The sequence below is a fragment of the Brachycentrus maculatus genome, unplaced genomic scaffold (assembly GCF_059751285.1).
Source record: "Brachycentrus maculatus isolate JH-2025_06_01 unplaced genomic scaffold, ASM5975128v1 h1tg000039l, whole genome shotgun sequence".
In the NCBI taxonomy this organism is placed as follows: Eukaryota; Metazoa; Arthropoda; class Insecta; order Trichoptera; family Brachycentridae; genus Brachycentrus; species Brachycentrus maculatus.
In genome coordinates, this window is record NW_028280793.1 from 5,755,514 (window position 1) to 5,779,499 (window position 23,986).

Here is a 23,986-nt window from a genome sequence, read left to right on the forward strand (position 1 = left end):
TTATTTTATTTAAACTTCATGTACAGAAAATAAATATGTACATTGGCGGGCTTATTCTGTGAAGCAATATCTTCCAATCAACCAAAGTTACTTTTATTGAAACCAAAGTTTGTCTTTCGGTCGGGAAAGAATCGCAGCGTGGTCGGTACACCTGTTGCACCGCTCAACAGGTAGCCGCGCGGGGCGGGGCCTGCGCTGGTGGGGGCGGCTGGAGGGGAGCGGGGGATGGAAGGTCAATGTTAAGGAGCCGGCAGAGCCTCTATCAGTGACCGTACTGCTGCCGGTGGCTCAAGCGCCGCCGCCACACCGACGCGCGTAACATGCACACCGGAAAACACTTTTGACAGTTGGCGCGACATCGACGCTAGGTCAAAGAGCAAACCCGAAAGCTCTCGCAATCTCCTTATGTCATGAAACGTAAAGAATAACATACAGACATAAACATAGAATAATAATAACAGTAGTGCAAGTTGTTAAGACGATTAGAGACCAGTGTTGTTTATTGTTGAAGTGCGAATGTTGTGTGATTTATTGGTTAGTAAAACAAATAATATACATACATATAAAAAAAAACAATATTTTTCGACGATCCATTTTTTCAAATGAACAATACATTTGTAATTATTTTTTTATTCGATTGATGATATCGATCATAATAATACGTAATGAATAACCCGTTACATTAATTTTGTTATTATTATTATGAAGTGCTGATAGACTCGAACTGTATCTCCTATTGTACATGATAATCACACGTGAAATTGTTTTTTGAGAAACCGAATGATTGATTGGAACAATAATAGAATATAATAAGTTTTATGGTGAAGAAATCCTTTGAGCGTACCGACAGCATAAAGAGAGAGACGTCGTTATACGAATGTAAAATTCTTATCTCGATAAAACTGTCACCGCTAATAATCGGAACAGGACTTGGTGATACGTCAAAATAAAATAAATAATAACAAACCGCGAGTTTTAATGTACGTGACACGACTTATTGTAATATCGATTCCCACACATCAGTGATCGACCGTAGGTGTTATACGATATGACAATTTTTGCCTTTATAATTGGTCGTTGATATTTCGTCCGATCGGACAAAAAAGGAACCTGCTTTATCTTACAATCCATAAGCGAGTGATTCGAGAACTGGATTGAACGGTCTTGTCACTCGAACCGACAGAGCGTTCCAGTTATAAACTTCGATATTTTTAATTGATACCCGAAATGGTACGGCTTTATCTTATGAACTTGACATATCCGAAGGTTCATACTGCACGGCCGAGTTAGCTCTATCGTATCCTTCGTCCTGCGCGACACATCGGATATGATATCCATTTATTAACGATGACATACGAGCCGAAGGTAGAATAAAACTAGTCTGCGGCGGAATATCGAGAGACAGAAGATAAATTAACGAGCCGTTGGATGACAAGTCTGGAAACCATTCGACAAGATACAAGATAAGAAGTCGATCTAGAATTATCGATGATAAACTGAATTTGAATAAGTGATCAAAGCCACTATTGTAATTGCGAAAATAAAAATAGTTTCAAGGCTGAACTTGAAAAATACTTGAACTTATAAAAACATCATTTGAATTTAATAAAGCATTACAAAAAAGATCTAAAAAAGGACTACATAGATCTAATTGGGTTACGTTTTATTTAGCGTTTTTTTTTTTAAGTGTAAAGACTCGTATACTGAAGAATGGAGACTCTCGTCTTGATCCCTCAGGAGTTTGGGTTGGTGGTGTCCCCTTCCCCCAGGCGCCCTGCGCACCGCAGCCACCCGAGGGCCCTCCCGGAGCTGCCGGCCTCCGTGTGGACCACAGCCTCCGTGCCTCGTGGCGCCCTCTGCTACCCCTTTCAAGGAACCATCAGGATAGACAAATTGGAAGTCTATTCCTATGTGGGCGAGGATGATGTAAGTAAATCCACGTTCAAACTACCTTTTAATGAATACGATTGATTTTTAAACTAATTATTGTACAAAGTACTGACGAGATGGTAGAATTTATAAACTAATAAAAAAAATATTTTAATGAAAAAAATTGACATAATTTTTTCGTTAAATGTTTTCCGTTTAATAATGCTAATAAACGAATTGAGGAATTTTCTATAAAAATAGTGAAGAAGTTTTAATTTGCAATATTGGATTATTTAAATGGTTTGTAAACAATAAATACGATGTATTACATTTATACTTATTATTTTATCTGAAGGCTTTTTGTTGGAAGAAAAATTTAAAACAGATAATTAACACTCTCACCAAATTGATGATTTCAACGAAAAAACCTTGAGACAAACTTTGAATTTTATATTTAAATGTGATGACTTTTTTTTGAATACTTGTTTTTTGATTGTTAAAAACTTTTATTTTTAATAATGGTGTTTCATATAAATCATTGTTTATAAACTCGCAAATGAATAAAGTTAGTGGTTTTATAAATTAAACGTGGTTCTTGGATGCAGATCTACATTACCGACAGTGAAATAATAATGAGATTTTTCTGAAAATAATTTTTTTTAATATATTTTTTATTATAACTGTCTTAAATATTGCCAGTACACATTACACAAAAAACGGTTTTATTAAATAAAACCTATCCAAAAATGATAAATGTATATAAATTATCATTTTTGCTGAAATTATTTTTTTAAAACTATTTATGTATGTGCAATATACATTTGGACTTTCAATACAGCCTTCTAGAAAAACCTGAATAAATTCACCCCATGTTCTTATATACCGATTTCTTATATTACTTCCTATTGCGTGATGGGTATGTAATAAAAAAGCTACCTACGTTTGTCATCAATATAACGCGGAGGTACATAAGTGAGTGCCTATGTAAAAAATACACCTGTTGCTCGGTGACCGTTACACTTAAATATCAAGGCGAAAATCACCTGCACCTTCGAATAAGGTCTTTGTGAAGGGGATTTGTAACCGCCATCGAATTATGGGGAAACTTTAAGAAAATAACTCGACCGTAAAACGTAAACAAAACCTTCCCCCTTTGATGGAGAATTTTATTAAGTTAATACCTATCTCATACCGAATTGTGGAAGCAAATTTGAAATTATTTTTTAGTAAAATCCAAAAGAAAATATTATGATTTTAAGTTATAACGAAAAATATATTATGTGTGGAAAATAAATAAAATATAAATGAATATAATTAAGTTTTGCTGTTCATTTTTCAAAATAATATTGAATGACTATTTTTGATTGATTGATTGATTTGGCAGTTACTTTGTGATAATATTTATCCATTTTTATTACAATTTAACCTGGTTAATATCGTTACGTCCTGAAATCTATTATGACACGTGTTCCAATGCATTCATTGTGATTATAAACATCATTTAAGGCGTTTGAAAATGGTGTTGAATTCATTTAAACACGTGTCACAATTAATTTGAAGAAAAAATGGTAATTTACAAAGTAAAATTAAATATACCATCGGGTGAGAGTATTTAATGACAACTCTTGTGATGCAGAATTGATTTCTTTGCATATACTCAATAAACGATCAACTTGACATTGCATTAAAATACTACTTCTGTAGGAAGCAGTGCCCTTTGCACCATTGGTAGGAGTAGAAGTGTACATATAATACATACGGTAGCCAGATATGAATATTGACAATAGCACTACTGGAGTGAACAGAAACGTAACATTTACAACATTTTGAGTGTGTCCAAATACTTGTTCACAAAATCTGGATTATCTCCAATTACAGGAGTTATTTTCATATTATTTTTGACATCTCATCAAAGATGAAGAAGAATATGGAAGTCTGGGCATTTACGGGGCTGACGACCGTCATAGGCTGGTTTAAGTGATCACTTTACACACGTGTAACATTCACCAATTCTACCCATTATTGACAACCATACTACTCAAATCAAACCAGCCTATGACGGTCGTCAGCCCCGTAAATGCCCAGACTTCCATATTCTTCTTCATCTTTGATGAGATGTCAAAAATAATATGAAAATAACTCCTGTAATTGGAGATAATCCATATTTTGTGAACAAGTATTTGGACACACTCAAAATGTTGTAAATAAATTGTCTGGTCAAATTATAAGCTTAAATAATAAAAATGAAAATGGTATTTTCTGGCGTTTCTCATGTGTGTGATTATAACCCAGGATTCGGATCTCACATACTAATATAAGAGTTTCTGCTTAATAAAAAGCTTCTTTACATCTCACCAATAGATGTCTCTAGTGAAGTTCTAGTGATTCAAGAACAAGGTTTCTAAATTGGTTCATATATACAGAACTTCCAAGAATTTGAGTAGTGTGGTTGTCAATAATGGGTAGAATTGGTGAATGTTACACGTGTGTAAAGTGATCACTTAAACCAGCCTATGACGGTCGTCAGCCCCGTAAATGCTCAGACTTCCATATTCTTCTTCATCTTTGATGAGATGTCAAAAATAATATGAAACGTAACATGATGTATCCAAATTAATTAGATTAGCTTTCCAGTTATTTCTCAAATGAGCAAGTTATATAAAAAGCAATTTATTCTTCCAAAAACATGCAAATGTGGGAAAATACTCGAAATTACAATAATGCCTCGCTGAAATTAATTTTCCGTACTCTCTGAAATTGTGCGATAACCCGTGATTTCGTTTTCATTGCACGTAATTATAATTACTCTTGTTTTGAAATAGAAGCGTACAATTAAAAGTGGAGTGACTGCTAAGTAATGCGCCTGTACACAATTCAATGGTCTTAGAGCAAGTTTTTGCTGAAGAATTACTATTACTGTTTCCCCGGCTTTTACTTTACTTCGCACACTCTCTACTCCATGTGAGAAGCACTCTGATTTATTGATAACGAAATTAAACAAAATGCTTTTGAGATTCCAAAATATCCGAATAAAAATCATAAAACAATCATTTCTCGGTCAAGGGGATAAAAACCAATGACCGGATGTAGATGAATGTAAAGTGTAATCACAATATCCTATTCTTAGATTGGCAAGAGCGAACCCATCATTTTCGGATTGATAAAAGGTTTTTTTCATCCGTACAAATTCTGACAGAACGTATTTTTAGACTGAAAATACATTTTAATTGACGGTATCTATGCACTTACAAACGGGCTACCCAAAATAAAACAAAATGAAAGCGAAGCTTATACTAATATAATCACTTCAGGTAATCTTTTTAAAACGGTATTGGATTAATTTTAAAATATTTATTATTAAATACCTACTGCTTATATTTGTTTGATATATTTAACTAAATAAAACATAGATTATTTATCTATTTAGCATTAACTTTATGCAATAACATGATGATTTGCATATACAAATTAAAAATGTGTGTTAGATCAATTTTGAGTTTTTTAATGTAGACACAAATAGTTTCGAAAAACTATTTATCCTGCCTTTATCCGCATTAAATGGTGCATAGAACATTGCATCGTATAACAGTGGTATTATCTTGATCGTTTATTTTAAAACATGAAAAAAATGTGATCAACTCTGCACTTCAAGTTCCAGCAGGGGTAATATCGAATAAATAATCGAGTGAAAAAATCACTTACATTTATTTTAACCTTTTAACTATATTAAAAAGTTTGAAAAAAAGGTTATTGGGAGTATACATCAGTAAGAGTTTGAGTAGTTGCTAGGCATCTTATTAGAGTTATTATGGATTCCACATTCATACCAATTACAGAGATACTAGAAATGAGAGTGGCGTAGGTATTTAGCGGCAAACCTTCACCTGGTTCTTGACATTGCGACGCAATGAAATAGAAACTTGTATAGTAAGTGTCGATGACTTTTTCCCCATAGTCCGCTATTTATTCCGCGATGGTTACGACAAAACCTTGGGAGACTACCAGAACAATTGGAGTCTGTTCTTCACGTGGTTACATTCTATATTACATCGTCGATTGTGTTTTTACATCGAGTAAGCAACCGATGAACTTGACGCGCTTTCGCTCGCTATGAAAATTCCTTTGTAAGAAGCATTATCACTTTTTACAGTTGAATAATCACAGGTGCATTGTCTTCGTGTGATTTATCTCGCCGATTTCAATTAAGCCATGCTTTCTATTCGGTGATTGAGACAAACTTGATTTAAGATCCATGTGCAAAAAAAATAAAGACATCCCTAAATATATAAAATAAATTCATTCAAAAGTTTTTACCTTATTTTTAAATCTAAGCGTTGTTAATTTTTTGAACAATGCTACAAAGCTTTCAAAAGGAACCTTCAGACCCCAAATTTGATGCATTGGAATAAAATTAAATTGTTAATTAGGGTAGTACATTATTTCAAATAACATCGTCGCTTGATTTATCAGTCACTTTATGGTAATATGATGGTATGTATATGTTTTTTTATTTAATTTTTACTTGGTAAACAACACCTATAAAAAATATATTACCATACATGTTTCGATACATTTCGCCTTATCAATCTTTTATAGATAGTGGGTTTACAAAGAAGAATTAAAATTCATAAAAATATTCTTAAATTCTTTTTTAAATTCACTCCTTTCATATTTTATGGTACTGAAATGATTTTCTGTATTTTTTGCGATTGCAAACTAAAAACGGTGTTAATTTCTATATCATACATATAGAAGTTTGCACCGTTTTTAGTTACTAACTCTTAATTACTTTTGTACTTATATTTATATTAAGCTAGGTGAAAGGGTGTGACTTAATTAAATTACAATACTAAATTCACAAAAATTTCACGAAACTTGAAAATGTTGTATTATAAATCAAAAATAGATACATTTATTCAGAATCAAAATTCATTACCTTCACTTTCAAATTTGCATTTATTCCTAAAACAATTGAAAATCACTGCTAATTATAATGATTAAGCGTGAGTAAAAAAATATGCATAGATTACAGTGAAAAAGTTTCAGTTTCATCGGTTCATTAAAAAGGTCAGTGAACTTCAATGGTTTATTACGATTGTAATAAGAAAATTCTTACAAAGAGAAACTTAAGCACATACTTCTTGTGAACTTGTCATTGTGCTTACAACTGCATTGTCAAAGTAACCATATTTTTTAAATAGTGCGTAAGATATGGTTTTTTATTGTAATGGATAAAAAATTCCCTTTATAGGCTTTCAGTATTTAAAAATAAAACATAAAGTTTTGTTTGAAAAACGATGGCTGTTATAATATGTGTGAATTAGTGAATTGTAAAGAAATGAAAAAAAATAACTCTCTATGATCTTGAATTTAAATTAAAGGAATTGATTTCAACAAACATGTAATGAAATGACTTTTTACACAAAAAAATTAAACTGAATACAATCAATACTTGTAGCATCGATCAGTAGCTAACGATGAAAAATATTTTTGACAATTTTTTTCAAACGGTTTGTTTTAAGTAGTATTATATAATTTGCAAATTTAACTATTTTATATGAATAAGGTATAATAAATAAAAGATAAAACTTTTTAGAAGTCTTAAAAATGGGCAACGAAATACTTAAGAAATTCTGTAAACATTTAATTAAATATTTCTTTATATTAATCATTAATGTATATTTGGTAGCAACATCCGTTTTTGTAGAAGCACTTGTATTACATTTATTCATTAATGGCATAATTTATGGAAGTAGGTGGTATATCCATACAAACACTCATTAATCTTTCCAAACCATTAGTTTTTTTTTAAAACGGAATGCCCGCTGAATGTAAATATTCATTTATACAAAGAGCTTACAGTTTACTGCATACGAGCATCAGTGATGATGGAAATGAGAAGAATGACCCTAAAGGCTAATTTTGTTTGCGGAATGGAAGCCTACTTTGAGTCGACAGAAGCATAGAACCTATTATATAAATTACATACCCAGCTTCGTATGCCTTCAAATCGTTTTAATACGTAAATTCCTTGAAACGTACATGCTATCTTCATTATCTTACATACATACTTGTACGTACAATATGGCTTAGTATAAAGTATTTATTTTGAAAAAAACTTATTTTTCGTTTTATATATTAGGTATTATATCCGGGTTCATAGTATAATGATAAGCCCATTAAGATAAAGAGCAATAACCCTCTTTTTTGATGTCCAGGGGGGGAGGAAGGAATAAATGAGTGATTTTCAATATAATATATACTTATTCAATATTTTCCTGGACTGATAACGCTACTTTCACGAATTTAACGATCAAGGTAATAATATTTCTTTAAAATCCAGTGCTCTTTGCATCATTTGGTGCGGATAAGGGTTTTAATAAAAATATATAAAAACATGTATATATATATATATATATATATATATATATATATATATATATATATATATATATATATATATATATATATATATATATTTATATATATATATATATTTATATATATATATATATATATATATATATATATATATATATATATATATTGTATATATATATATATATATATATATATATATATATATATATATATATATATATATATATATATATATATATATATATATATATATATATATATATATATATATATATATATACATATATAAAAATATATATATAGAAGTGTATGACTGTAGTAAAGATAATATTTTATGTTTAATGATAATAAGCATGTATTCATGTTTTTTGTTCCAAGATATTTTCAATACGCTTTTTTATAATAAACTAAAAATAAAACTAACCACATTTTTTTACGAAAACGATATTCAATATATTTATATATATAACCCAACAATTATAGGCTGGAAATATAATTAGCCATTTATATTCTAATTTGAAAGGAGTTGATTTATAACTTGACGTAAATGTTTAAACGTATAAACATAAATAAGGCATAGCTTACTGGTCTTACGATATTCTGTACGCAAATTTATTGATCACAGCGTATGCCATTGACAAAGTCGATACTATTCTATGGTACACATGCATTGAGCCATTCAGGATAACTCATAAAGATTGTAAACCCATTGAGCATGCTCTCCACAGCGACATGTATTCGCCTTTTAAAAATCCCTTAAAGTTACCATCATTTATCCCATAAAATAAACGGCAGCTCGTGATTAAAAAGCCAGATTCTATGTGACCATAGAAGGAATAATAATAAATAAGTTATATAATGTAGGGGCATAAATATTTTTGGATTATTCGCTTTATAAATAATGCATCCTGCAGGGTGTACGTGACCGAGAGCTTTATTTGATCCCTTATGTTTTGCGTCCGATTCATATTTCGCTTTACAAGTATCGCGTAATTGTCATAATAACTCTTAAGAATGGTTATTGAAGGTACACGATTTCTATACAAAAGAATCTACTATTATTTAATCGAAGTATGTCTAAAAATATCAAGTGAGTGTAGTAAATTATTTAATATTTCCTGTAGCGTTTCAAATCCTCAACTTACAAGGAAGCTTCGTAAAGCGTGGTCTGTTATATAAATATTTTTTTCCCTTTAGCCACTTTCTCGTTTGGCGGTTTTTGTAAGGTGTCGTAGAAAAAAAAAGTTACATGAATGGGACACAAATCTCACGCCGACTAATCACCGTTCGAAAGCCGGGCAAGATCAGGTAAAACCAAAAGGGACGAACAGGTGAATCGAGACCTACTCACCGTCCTTATTAAAAATTGCGACCTAATTCGAGAATAGGTAAGGTGTGGCTTGAGTGCCTATAAAAAGCTCAAAAAGGAAGCGCTTGGATGCAACCTGAACATATTGTTTAATCGAATAATAAGTTTTGTTTGGTTTATATTTAAAACATTTTTAAATATGCTATTGGCAAATGATATAAAAAAAAAAACATTTGTAAATAATTATGTATATTTTAATATGAAATAAATCTGACTAATGACCTTTTTTCCGTGTAATTCACGATAAAGGTAAAATGACTGCATTATGTGGTGTTAAGACAAGCATAGTAATAAAAAAAATATATTTTGGGAATACCAATTTAGAAAATATTAAAATGTGCTAGTTTATTAAAAAGCAGAAACGCTGAAATACTAAGCAATTTAACTGTAATTCAAATTAAAGAATTGAATTTATTCGAGGGAAACAAATTGAGTCTCATATTATTTTTTGACATCTTATCAAACATGAAGAAGAATATGGAAGTCATTTACAGGGCTGACGACCGTCATAGGCTGGTTTAAGTGATAACTTTATAGAAGTGTAACATTCACCAATTCTACATATTATTGAGAACCACACTACTCAAATTCTTGGAAGTTATGTATGTATGATCGAATTTCGAAACATTGTTCTTAAATCGCTAGAACTTCACTAGAGACATCTATCAGTATGATGAAAATAAGTTTTTAAAAAAAAACTAACTCCTATAATTGGAGATAATCCAGATAAATGCTCTAAATCGAGTCTCAGTTGATGTTTAAAGATTATTGGTTATTGAATATTAACACAATTAATACGATTCATTTAATTTTCTGCTTACAAAATATAAATCACACTATATTCAACTTATCATAAGAGATCATAATATAATAACCTCTTTTTTCATTATTTCCAAAAAATATTTTTATTATGAACGTGTTTAAAAATAAAAATTGCCTCCTTAAAGTTTTTGATTTGAGCACTTTTTTTATTCTTCACATTTAATTATTATTCCATTAGATTGAGTGTTCATATATGTCAGATTATTATCTGTTAATGATATTTTAACCGACGTTTTCATTTCAGGGTGTTTTTTTTCACGTTCGTCATTCACAAAAAAATAAGGGATGTTGCCCATTGAACCACATTCTCTTCTACTTTGTGAATAGAAGATCAATATTGCTCAAGAAAAAACCTTTCTAATGGGCACACCATTAAAATAAAACATCCAACAAAACACACACGGTAGTATTTATTGTATCCGGTATTGTCTGAAGATTTTTTATATATTTTTTTTAAGATTGGATTTTTTAATGACACTTGAAAATTATAAAGTCGATAATTAAGAAATAGTGCTTGACTAGAAAAAGGAAAACTTTAGCTACAATATTTATTGTATGTATGTATATGTCAATATTTTATAGTCTCAAGAGGCATCAAAGCATTTTTATAGATATATATATATATATATATATATATATATATATATATATATATATATATATATATATATATATATATATATATATATATATATATATTATATATATATATATCCCTTCTACAAATTCTAAATATGAATGTAGCATATAAATAAACAAAAGAGATTATCGCGAATAAAATTTTAACAACAATTTTCAAGAGTCTGCAACATTTATCAATTATCAATTATGTTGAAAATAAAAAAAATCCCTTATTAAAAGTGGTATACTATTTTATCAATATATATATTTTAAATTCTAATTTTACAAATATTTTATGTGTGAGTGTATATTAAAAGAAAAAACTACTATTTATATAATTTAAGGTAAAATATATGATCATTTTGATGACAAGCAAAGCCAAAGGGTAATAAGGATGCGGAAATTTAATATGAAAAGAATATAACAAACACCCATTTAATCGGTATTGAACTGAATTTATTAATTGAATTTATTTACATATTTTAATATTTTTAACGTATTCACCGTCGTATATTAGTAAAAATATAAAAGAACAAATATTGAGATAAGCATTTTTATCAGTTTGGCATGCCTTGACGTAAAAAAATAAAATATCTCCAAACGATTTTTTTTATTGGACCAGGTCACAATTTTCAGTCTGATATCAATATATTACTTGAATTAATGAGTGCAAATGATCAATTAATGTCTCTTCTTGACCGAGTATCTCATGAGTGAAATGTACTGACATTCACACATTACACGTGTCACGGTGTTCACACTCTGCCGAGGTCGTATTGAGGTCATTTCGGACGGAAAATGTTGAGGCTGTCATTTTGGTAAGTTATATGGAGGTAAAGCAAACTTGATTAATTTTGTTTCCAATCCCATGCATGCAAAATTATAATTCCGATTTTGAAGATAGTAATTAAACTGTAAATGATTCGAGAATTATGAAACGTCGGTGTGTTGCAATAATTAATATGTTGTACAGTTTAAGTCTTTAACTCTATATTGGTATTGAAGACGAAAATATAAGATAGTTCTTGATCAAGCTCTAACTTTTATAAAACAAAATTTTGAATACATATTAAAGAAAAAGTTAAAATGCAAATTATTTTTTAAGATATTTGTTTTTGATACAATCAAACAATTTTATTTTATTTGTCAAAGTAAATTCCCACTGATTATAAATTCTACCCATATCATGTTAAAGATTTGCTTTTGCTAGATTCTAGTAAACTATTTTCATATTCTATGATTTTTACGTTGTACGTTAATACTTTCCATATCATTCATCGTTCACTTACCACTTTTAAGTGGTATTACACATAGTGAACGATGAATGATAAGGAGAGTTATATATCTATCCCACAAAGTTAACAATGCTTTCAATATAGAAATTGTTTTTATTATATACATTATTTTTAAATCTCTAATTTTCGATAGTTAGCAAATCGATGTGTTTTTTGTAGTTAAAAACTAAATCATGCAATGAAATCTGTTGTTTACCATTAATAAAATCTAATCCAAAATGTGGTAAGATTATTACACTACAGAGTTGAACAGAATTAATATCGATGAAATTATTATGTATTTAAAAGTGATACTTAATGCCAGAACTACCAATAAAAGTAGTTAAATTATTCGATAGCTATTCTCAAGCAGTAATAAAGGTATTTTTTTGAAAATATTAAGTAAAATAGTTAATATCCAAGAGTAGTTAAGGCTTTATAATGTTAAGAAGGTTTGAGCTTTAAAGGTAATCATACAATTTGACTGGTGTATAGTCTAGTACATTGAAATGGTCTTTATTCAGGCACGTAATAAAAAAATTAAAAAGTCCAAATAGGAAATATTAGATGTAAAGATTGTTGTCATTTGTGTGATGTGAAAAAGTAACTTTTTCTATATTTGAACACTAACTCGACGATGCATTGTACCTGTTAAAATAATTTGTGGTTCAACAAAATTTTAAATACCAATAATACTAATAATAACACCGGCATATTAAAATTAAAGTCGAGTTTAATTTGGCACCGAGTAATCGAGTTTAATTTGGCACCAGTTATCGCCGTAAATTCTTTATTTGTTCATGAGTATGTGATATACATATAATGTAATATAATGAGTCCACATACCTCCGGTATATGGGTGTCGTAAAGCGTGGTGTAGGTAAACTAAATTAGATCGGAGTTCAAGGATATTATAAACTTTTATTGCAGCTTATGCATGTGAATTTACGAGTAATTACTGCTATACAGAGCATTATGGAGTCGGTTTAACAGCCTTTGATAAAATTAATTTAACTAACTTTTGAACATATTTTCTTATAAATTACCATAATTTGTACGTTATGTAAACGAATATTTTTTCAAAAGTAAAAAACCTAAGGGTAAATTATTATTTTCCAATATATAAACATAAAAGCTCGAAATATGAAACTTCGTTTAATCGTTATAAAATTGTGGAATCTATAGAAACTTTTCTTTTCATGAATTGATTCGACAGTCAATCTATCCATTTTTATAATTGGTTATAATTACTTTGGTGGAAAAATTTGATTAATTACGTTTTGGCAAAAAAAATGGTAATAGTGAAAAATGTTAGTTAAATGTATGAGATGTATGCATTTCAGATATTTTGTTAATAATATGTGAATATGGTATAGTTTTCTACTATAAAGGTCTTTTAACTAATAAAAAAAAGGTATATATTTTTTTTTAGAGTAAACGAAAAGAAATATTCTGAACAATCATCGAGTTAGTATACTAAACAAAATAGTGTAGTATATTTTCTAGTTTAACAAAATATTTACATGATCTTTTGTTTCAACGGAAATGTTTTAAAAGGACTATATTTATTATCTCTCTCAGTTTCTGTGTGGATCCCACGGCCTTCGAGGTCACCCGACCCTAACGAAAGAAATGCCAAAATTTCCCATACATCACAGCGAGCTTCTCAGCCCAATGATGACGTTGACTTATGTTCCTCTGCAAATGTAATAACCGGTTAATCGCTGTCATATCTTTCCGGGGTGTTTACCATATAGTGAGAATTGAGTAGAATTCTAAATAAATCGTGTTTTTATTCAGTTGCAACGATATGTAGTCTAATGTACATATATATAAACGTAATATTCATTTGCTTTTCTGTGGGTATATTATATAAAAAAGTTAAATTTTAAACTTTGCAGTGTAGAAAAATATGTCTTTGCTTCTATCCAGTAAGATACTTATATTTTTTGTAAGGGTAACAGCCATATAATACGGATTCATAAGCAGTAATTCAATACTTTAGAATCGTTAAAAAATGGCAAAAGTAGAATTCCCGTAGAGGTCCCGGGTTCGACTCTCATTAGGATTAAAATACAATAAATATTTTCGAATTTTCCCCAAATTTATTGAATTGGATTGATACCTAAAGCGCAGGGCTGATCACTTTTTTTCTTCGTGTATTTAACGATCAAGATGACACTGCTTCTATATGATACATAGCCCTACGCAATGAGGGTTATAAAACGTGAATTTTTAACGTATGTACGTGGTGCTTATTTAAACACCATATATATTATATATTGGCACTTAAAGAAAATAGTAAAATAATAAAATGAATGGAAGTTTTTGAACACCCTCACCAAACCTGCATTAAATAAGTGATGCCCAAACCATGGCGCATGTACCAAACTTGACACATAAGATGATTACAAGTAGCCCATAACATCTTCGTGTCAGCCCATTTTTTAAAAAGGCTTCATACTTGAACCCACGTTAATGTTTTCGACATTTATGTTATTTCAGTTAAATCTATATAGTCTTCGACATTTTTAACTTTTAGGTGTCTGAAACTATTTTAAAACATCCATTTTACTAAATTAATATTGAAATAAACTACCGTTTCATAACCATAAAGGTTAAGATATAAAGTAAGAAAGTAAAAATCCTATATTGAGTTGTATGTGAATGTGTATTGTGAAGTCATCTGTGACAAAAGGTGTATGGTATACTTGAAGTTGGCTACCACTGCATTAACGTGTACAACTTGGATTTCAATTATGGTTGATATTTGCAAAAGCTTGTCAAATTATTATTTCTATCAAAATACCTACGTCAAAACACAGTAGGTGGTCTGTTTATGTAGTGCAGGAAATTCAGAAATGTATTCTTTGGTGCAACTGTAGTTTTGTACAATTATTTATAGGTTATATTGGTTCCTCTCTTCCGCTTCAGTCAAAGAGACGTGGTTCGTGCTTCGGATCGTAAACAAATAAGCAAAAACGAAGTTCGCGGAGATAATATTGTAGTGAACGGAGATCCATTTTGACACCAAACAAAGAAACGGTATGAAATAAAACTATGTAAATACATTATATACGGTATATATCGAAATTTAATTAATGTTGGATATTCTCCTAAATTATGTAGATAGGAGCATGGTTCAGCCCAAAATATCCAAAATAATTGCACTAAAACTATAAAACGTTTCAATTTTGCTAATGACTTTGCAATATGCGTACTGTATTGTATTTAATAAACACGATTTCCTAATAATAAAAGTTATGTTATGTTAAAATTTTGACATTATAATGTTACATATTTTTAGTTTAGTAAAAAAAAGCACTATCGAAAAAAATATGATAAATGTGTTGAAATGGTTTGGGCATGTGAATCGTATGAGTAAAAAAAAAAAGGCGAATGGGGCTGGTAATAGAAGCAAAAGAAGACAGAGGAAAACAGTGGCGATGCACGAATGCAGAAGAGGCGAAGATTGTTTGCAAGAAGACAGATTGGTAGGTTTTTTATCTCTTTGTTATGCAAAAAATTAAATATTGTGAAATTGCATATGTAACATACATTTAAAATGTGTATTTCCCAATTTTTGTTTTGGAATTATACGTAATCCCGTTTAGCACTGTGAACGATCGAGTATTTGGCATTTATCTTAAATTTTGATATAGCTTAAAGAACCTCGACCGTGACTAAGTAGACATACTATATAGCATTAAGTATCAAATAACCGACTTGTCAGGTGAAACAGGTTCAAGCAGAGACACGTAATACGTAATGAACACAAGACATCTCAGATTCGCCCTAACACATAAAACATAATTTATAATTATTAATTAATCCGCTCGCTAATACAGCGTTAGTCTACTTAATGGAGAGAAAATTGTAATTAGTGCCTCATTAATAAATTCGTCTTTAAAAAGCTCTCCATTAAAGATCAGGTAGGAAATGATATTCATTAAATTAAATTATTTGGAACTAATAAATCAATAATCATTTAAAAATAAATTATACAGGGCCGCGCATAAACAGTTATCAGTTTTAATAACGAGTTGTCGATAATGAGACTATGTTACTTCGGCATTTTTAAGAGAAATTATCTTAGAAGATCCACGTATTCATATAAATTTTAAATCATATTTTTTCAGTCCTATTTATTAATCGCTAGTTAGATTCATTGCGTACCATTTTAAGAGTTTGGATAAAATGAGATTTTAATATTTTTGCCACAAATGTATGAGTAATACGAGTAAATATTTTAAGATATTTTATTCTATTTTAAACTTATTTATTTTTCTTATATTTTTCTTATTTTCTTTAGTATAATATATACAGCATAATAACGTGATCAAAATGAATGTAGCCTTTTTCATACAAAGTCAAAAATGAATATATATATATATATATATATATATATATATATATATATATATATATACATATATAAATATATATATAAATATATATATATATATATAAATATATATATATATATATATATATATATATATATATATATATATATATATATATATATATATATATATATATATATATATATATATATATATATATATATATATATATATATATATATATATATATATATATATATATATATATATATATAAATTTATATTTTATAAATACATATTTTTCATTTATCTTATCGCTTTGAATAAAAATGGCTATAAAATACTTGCACTGAGTTTACCATTTAGGGTTGATTAGGTTCATTCGTTTGTTTCAATGTAAGTTTGTATATGAAAAGTGGTAGAAAGAGAATGTCGGAAACTTACAAAGAAATGTTTATAACGTATGTATTGGTTTTTCAATTTACAATAATCGGATAAAATCTGCCTTTATTGAAATAACGCGAGCTGTGTAACTTTTATTACTTACCGTCCTTAAAATATTATAAGCGTTCTTCAAAAGTTTATTACGAACAAAATTGTTCCAGCCCGAAGGCTGTTATTATGAAAGCGGTTTTAATTTTATTGAACCTTATATGGACCATAAACAGCCATAAGTCACTACGGTCTAATATTCTATACCCGCTAAAGGCACCTCAGATTATTGAAAGGAATACCTAATTAGTAATTCATGAGAATTGTATTATATCACTCAATACATGATTCACAAAAACCACAGAGAATGTTGGATTACACGCTTGATTGGAATCGTGAAGGCTCAACGATTTGGACTATTGATTGATTTAAATAATGAAATGAATGATCTCAAGTAAACGTAGGCTTGAACAAAAAAATTAATTGAAATAAAATGTTATTATCATACTGAAGCCGTCAACAATTATTTATATAATTTTGAATTTTATTTCAGCCTTTCTTGAATATTTTTTTATCCTATTATTAGACCTTTAAACTTCATAATGTAAACTTCACATGTAAATGAATAAAAAACAGATGTTGTGTATCATGCTAGCGCAAAAAGTGGATGTTACCCTATTGTTGCATAAGGCACTTAAGTATTTAAAAAAATATATAGTAAGCTGTTAGAGAATCTTTTGGAGCTTTTAAATTGGGGTCCATGTTGTTGAGTCGATTTTCAAAACGACAAACATTTAAAAAAATGTAGTAACTTAATAAACATGGAATATATATATATATATACAACAAACAATAATTTACTATTTCAAATAGGGTAAGTATTTAATGCATTGTGTCTTCTCCACAAAATCTTATTAAACTTTTTGAATTATTATACCATAAATTCCTTATTATTTAATTAAATACCTGATTCGTGAGAGATGGTAATTTACTAGACACAATTATGATTTTAATTAAAAGAGAGAAGGATACAGGAAGTGAGGATTATTTTTCGGGACTTTTTTCTAAACGGTCTAACTTTTGACATATTTTGAGGATACAGGTATAAAATATATATATTTATAGGGTGGATACTTAAGAGTCTAGTAAGTTTTTGAAAATAATACGTAAAGGGGGATCGAAAGTTCATTTAGTAGAAATTGACACTTATTGAATGCGTGGCCATGAATTCATAGATCTCGTGTCTGTCCCTAATGCATGTATTTTTAGTTTTCCGTAAAGTGAATCGTTTTACAGCCTCCTTCTAGCACGCCTGCGCAGTAAGGAGTCGGAACTGTTGGGTTTATTGCGCAGACTTGCAATTAAATGCAAATTATTCTCGTGCCTCGGTACAAAGTTCGTGCGGTACATCCTTGGAAGCACAGCCAAGTTCACGTAAAGCGTTCTATTAATTGCAATCAAGGTGCAGCTCAGTCAATTAAAACGCATCCGTGTTTAAATTAAGCGGTGCCTTATAATTATTAACAATGTTCACGAATATTACTCGCATATAACCGAATGCAATATGTTATTTGTCGAACATTTAGTGAATTTCCTGCGAGAGCATATTTCATTGGAGAACAGTTATTATTTTCATGAATAAGTATTACAGTTACATCCGGAAAACGTGTAATTTTCATTGTAATAAAAGTATTTACTTGTATGTTATGTAATCTACCACAAAGTACTTATTTTTACATAAATAATAATTAGTGTGGAAATTTTTTAATTTTTATTAATAAATACAAGTTATTAATAATTTCTATTAATATGAATTAGGGTTTCATATATGTACATATTAAATTTGAATAATAATATACATTTAAGTCCGTATTAACCGTATATATAATATATTTTCATATTTGTCTTTATTAAAGCAAATATCAGTACCTAATTGTTATTGTACGTCTGTGATACATCGCCTACTCCTTTCAAGAACGTCATAAATCAAAAATCGTCAATATTCAGTTGTGCATGTTTTCCGAATGCCCAGAAAATGTTCTATATCCCAGCAAAAGAGGCATATTTTTAACTTAATTTTTCTAATTTCCGCTACAGGGCAGAATGTGTTGTTTTTGCATTTTGAAGCAAAGGTATTGTTTAATTATTTTTTGAAATATACTAAATATTTTTCAAATGAAGAAAAAACCTTCAGGTTTTACCTAAAAAGATCTGTTGCACAGTAAAAACTTCAGTAAGTGGCTTGATATTTATTTTTAAAACGTTGTATTTTATTTTTAAACTCTAAAAACGCTCTCCTGAAAAATCAAGTTTTTTTATTTATGACATTCTTGAAAGAAGTGAGCGACATGTTTCGATGAATATCATTTTGAAACTCAACAATTTTCAAATGTTCAAAAATAAAATACTTTTTTTACTTTTGGTTGCAGACCTTATATTATTGAGATCGAACCTGTCAATTCCCATGTGAGTTCACTATCTTCATTACAATATGAATGTAATATCAAGTTGCAAGATTGAATCCATTCCAAAACGAGTTGAGTTGTATTTTGTATGCAGCGGAATAAGTCTAGGATTCCGTATTACCTAACCACCGTTGTACGATCGACGCTCAAACCGCAGCATACTTGGTCGTAATATATGGTTTCAACGCAGTCAGTTCCGCGCCCGAGCACCTAATATCACCTCAGAGGCGTCCATCGTACCAGCGCTAACTAGCAACTAGTAGCCGAGATGCCATTTAAACCATGGTATTCGGTTACAAAGAGTACAATCAATGTTAGACTTGACCATAAGCTGCCGCGATTTCCAATTCAAGGTAGAGCTGCGGTTTCGGCCGGGCTTTGCTCACTGTCATCTCAATATTATGCTTATTATTAATTTTACCTACTGACGTTACATTTTTTAAGACTGGCAGGCATACTATCGAATTGCACGCTTGTCAGTTTGTGCGATTCGCTCTCCTTGCGACCGGATTGCGTGTCGGTTTGTGAAATTTTGGAAACAAGTATGGTTTACCAGTTAAGGGATTAATGTTCCATCTATCTTATTCACGTTTTACTCCTTGGTTGATAAAATCTCTCACAGAAACGATATCGCGGTATCCAATGTCTTATGTTCATGCAAATTGTGAAATATTCATGTCACTCCTGGATTTTAAAACATGTTTGTTTTTGGTGTAGTAATTTTATATGTTCGCCTCCGTAGCATTGTGGTCAGCGCGTTTCGCTACCGCGTTGGATGTCTCGGGTTCGATTTCTAGGGGGATCAAAATAAACGTAAACAAATTAATTTACTTACCAACCATCACGTCGCTTCTCCACAAAGGTCATCAAAGAGAATATAACGCCACACCAATCTGTATTTGCAAACAATCATCACCTCTCCAAAATTAATGCATCTGCTCATACATACCCGCCGGATATTCCGACTCCTGAGTATTTGAAATACTTCCAAGTTTTTCTCGGTCTGCCTCTGCTTGTATTACAACCACATTTGTTTCATAAATTTGTTTTACTATTCTTTCTTCACTCATTCGATGCACATGCTCAAACCATCTCGCCTTTTAATTTAACTGAAATTTTATTAAATAATCTAATCTATTGCTATCTTATATGAATATATAATCGAGTAAAAAAATCACATTTATATATTTTTACCCCCCCCTTTCCCAAGGAATTGAACTCGGAGCCTTCAGGATTGTAGCCAAAAGCGCTGACCACTATACTATTGACGCTGACAAAAAGCTCGAGGCGGGCTCGAGAGCAGTGTGTAATATATGTGTATATGATTTTATACGAATTCAGTAAACATACTTTATGCATGTACTTGACTTAGTCGCGCAAGTAAAATTATGTACATTATTCATAAGTCCATTCGTGAGCGGGGTCTTCTTTTTGGTCCATTGGCCATTCACAGATTGCTCGTACGTGTGTAGAAACGGATGCAGCATATTCCTGGGGCGGATGTAGGCGTTTGTTAATTGATATGCTGTGCTTTATTAAGAAGTGCATCTCGAGTATTGTATCTCTAAGCTCCTCCGTTAATTGCTAAAGCGGTGCTTAAGGAATATCTATCACTACCTTGAATTGATATTTTCATTTGAGTTTTTGCCGTATTGAATCTATAAAGAGTGCTATTATGTACATTACACGGCTATTACTTTAATATCATAATCACATGCTTTCTTCATTATTTGATTTGAAAAAATAATGAATGTTTTAAAAAAGGAAGTTTGACGCAATTTGCTTAGGAATAGAGAGAGTAAAAACACGAAAAATATATATTTTTCATGTTTTTATTAATTCGATTTATAAGAATGCACCCAAGTATATTTAACCTAATTTATAAACTAATTAAGTTTATTAAATATCACAAATATATATTAAAAACAACGTAAATGATTCTCCTTTATGACCTGTGATTTGATTGAAAATTGTATTATTAATATCGATATTCATATTCTTAAAACGTAAATATGATTTTTAACACAATATTTTGAGTGTATCAAAACCTTTCTTCACAAATCTGGGTAAGCCTACACTTAGAAATTATTTACTTATTGATATTCAACATAGATGAAGAAGAATATGGAAAATATTTGATACATACTTTAAAAATGTCTCTTCTTATCAAAAAAGGTACTGAACTTAATCATAGATGGTGCCGAAGATGTAGCATGTGCAAGAAGGTGTCAATTGAAACATAAATTTAGGTACAAAATTTAAGTAGTGTGGTTGTCTATCATGGGTAGAATAGGGAATGTTATAAGTAATGGTGATTTTAAATTCATCTGTATTTATCGATGTTGTGCGCAGTTTACAAATAGCGCGGAAAATACATATGTACAACAATTATCCTGGATTCACATATTTAAAAAAAAGTTGTCATTTTAAAAAAGAAAACAGACGATAATTTTCATCTCTATTACATTTTATTTATCATTTAAACTTTTCTGAAAATCGGTGGATTGGTGGAAAGATTAATTAAATACATATAGTTTATTGAATACATAATGAAACCCTGTAAAAATAAAAATATAATAAATTTAAGTACATCGTTCTTATAAAAATAATTAAAATTATTTCGATAATACATCAAAAGCTTTCAAGCCATGTTTTAATTTTAATCTGACGTAAGTTCCATGAATGCGTGCTTTATCGAGGCAACTCGCAACTTACGAGTGCATGTGCAGTATGCGTCGGTTTCAGATTGAACGTTATCAAAATACGCCACAAAGCCCCGAACAATCAGCTTATTATTATCAAGAAGACTCTTTACGTGCAAGATATTTCAAAGAACCAATATACACTATGACTCTTGACACGAGAAATCACTTTAAAAGTTGCACGGTACTTACCCCAATTATTTCGATACGTTGTTTTATAAATCAGTCAATCATTATTTATGTTTTTAAATAAATAATGGCTTGAAAATTTTTCTCTATAGTATAATGTCAAACAATTAAAATTATAAAGGAATCTTCTACTTAAAGTTCTTGAAAAAAAATTAAACGTCGATGATTTATATTGTTTCATATGGTCTTACTATCTAAAATAACGCATTAATAATATTAAGTTGGTATAGATACTCGTATATTTTAAACTCTTATAAAATTAAGACTGTCGCGTTGATTAGGACTTTTTTCAATTTTAATATAAATAAATAAATAAATATGGAATAATAAATAAATATCTTAAAACAGGATTTTTCAATAATTGGGTAAAATATAATGTTTTTTTTTTCTTTAAATTTAGCTTAATTGAACAATTTAAATTACTGTTTTTACACGTATTCAAGATAAAATCTTTTTCTTAAGTGGTCACCGAGTTAAGAGGTAAAATCCAAGGGTGTTGTCGATCTTTTCAGTTTATTTCTATACTATAAAATAAATAAGATATTGTTTCCGAGTAATATCTTACATTCGCAAGAAATTTTATAATTAATGTCCCATTATGTTTCTGAATTCTATAAGCCATTAATTTAATGAAATCGTCTTCTTAATAGCATTAACAGATATCTCGGCAAATCAGACACTTTCATCTGTAGGATTGTTCTAATAACATTTAATAACACAATAAAGTACGTGTCCATACATGGACACTGACAGCATAGAAACTGTTTGCATACAATGGTAGCGTCTTCACACTGGGAATATTTTCAACCGTTTCCCTTGTAAAGGAGGAGTACTAAAGAAAATGAAAAAACAATACACAAATTACCTTAAGTCAGAAAAGGCCCCCCATGACATATAAACATACACCTGCTTATTAACATATTTGTTTGCATGAAATACGATCGTAAATTTTATATAAGCGTAATAAAAATAATATATTTCTTGTTAAACATAAAAATAAACTTTGCTAAAAATGGTTCATTACATATTTAATATGCGATTTATGTAATTGAATCTTTCGTCTTAAATTGTATTTTGTTTTTTTTTTATTTTTGGAAACATTGTTATTTATTTTATTTTTTGTTGTTTTCTTATTGTTTTTATTTTATTAAAAGTAAAAGAGGTAATGAGGGGATCCCGAGGGGTGGGGACGAAGTGTCGGCCTCTGTCTGTACATCCTCCTCCCCCCTCATTAATTGAATAGAGCTTTATTTATTTCTTCAGAAATATTTTGAAGATTTTCCTCTATGTGCAGCTGACAGAGAGTCCCTCAAAAAATATATTGGATTTATGCAGTAAAATATATTTTGTGTATATATTATTTTTTTAAGCAAACAGTACGTATGGAGTCCTAGGCAGATATTGTATGGAAAATTGTTGTCAATTAATTTCTTTAGTGCTGTGGCCTGAAATCTTTAACTATTTTGATCTTCTATCTTCTGAGCTTCAATAATATGAGAATACCATAAAAATACGA

General features: G+C 29.8%; 1 protein-coding gene across 1 annotated transcript in view; it reads left to right on the forward strand.

Annotated features, from left to right (window-relative positions):
- The first annotated feature begins 269 nt into the window (after window positions 1-269).
- LOC148312562 (uncharacterized) overlaps window positions 270-23,986 on the forward strand; it is a 141,119-nt gene continuing 117,402 nt past the window's right edge. The window contains exon 1 of the mRNA XM_088277258.1: window positions 270-1,926. Within this exon, the coding sequence (XP_088133384.1) occupies window positions 1,711-1,926 (216 nt within the window). The 5' untranslated portion in view covers window positions 270-1,710. The remainder of the gene's footprint in view (window positions 1,927-23,986) is intronic.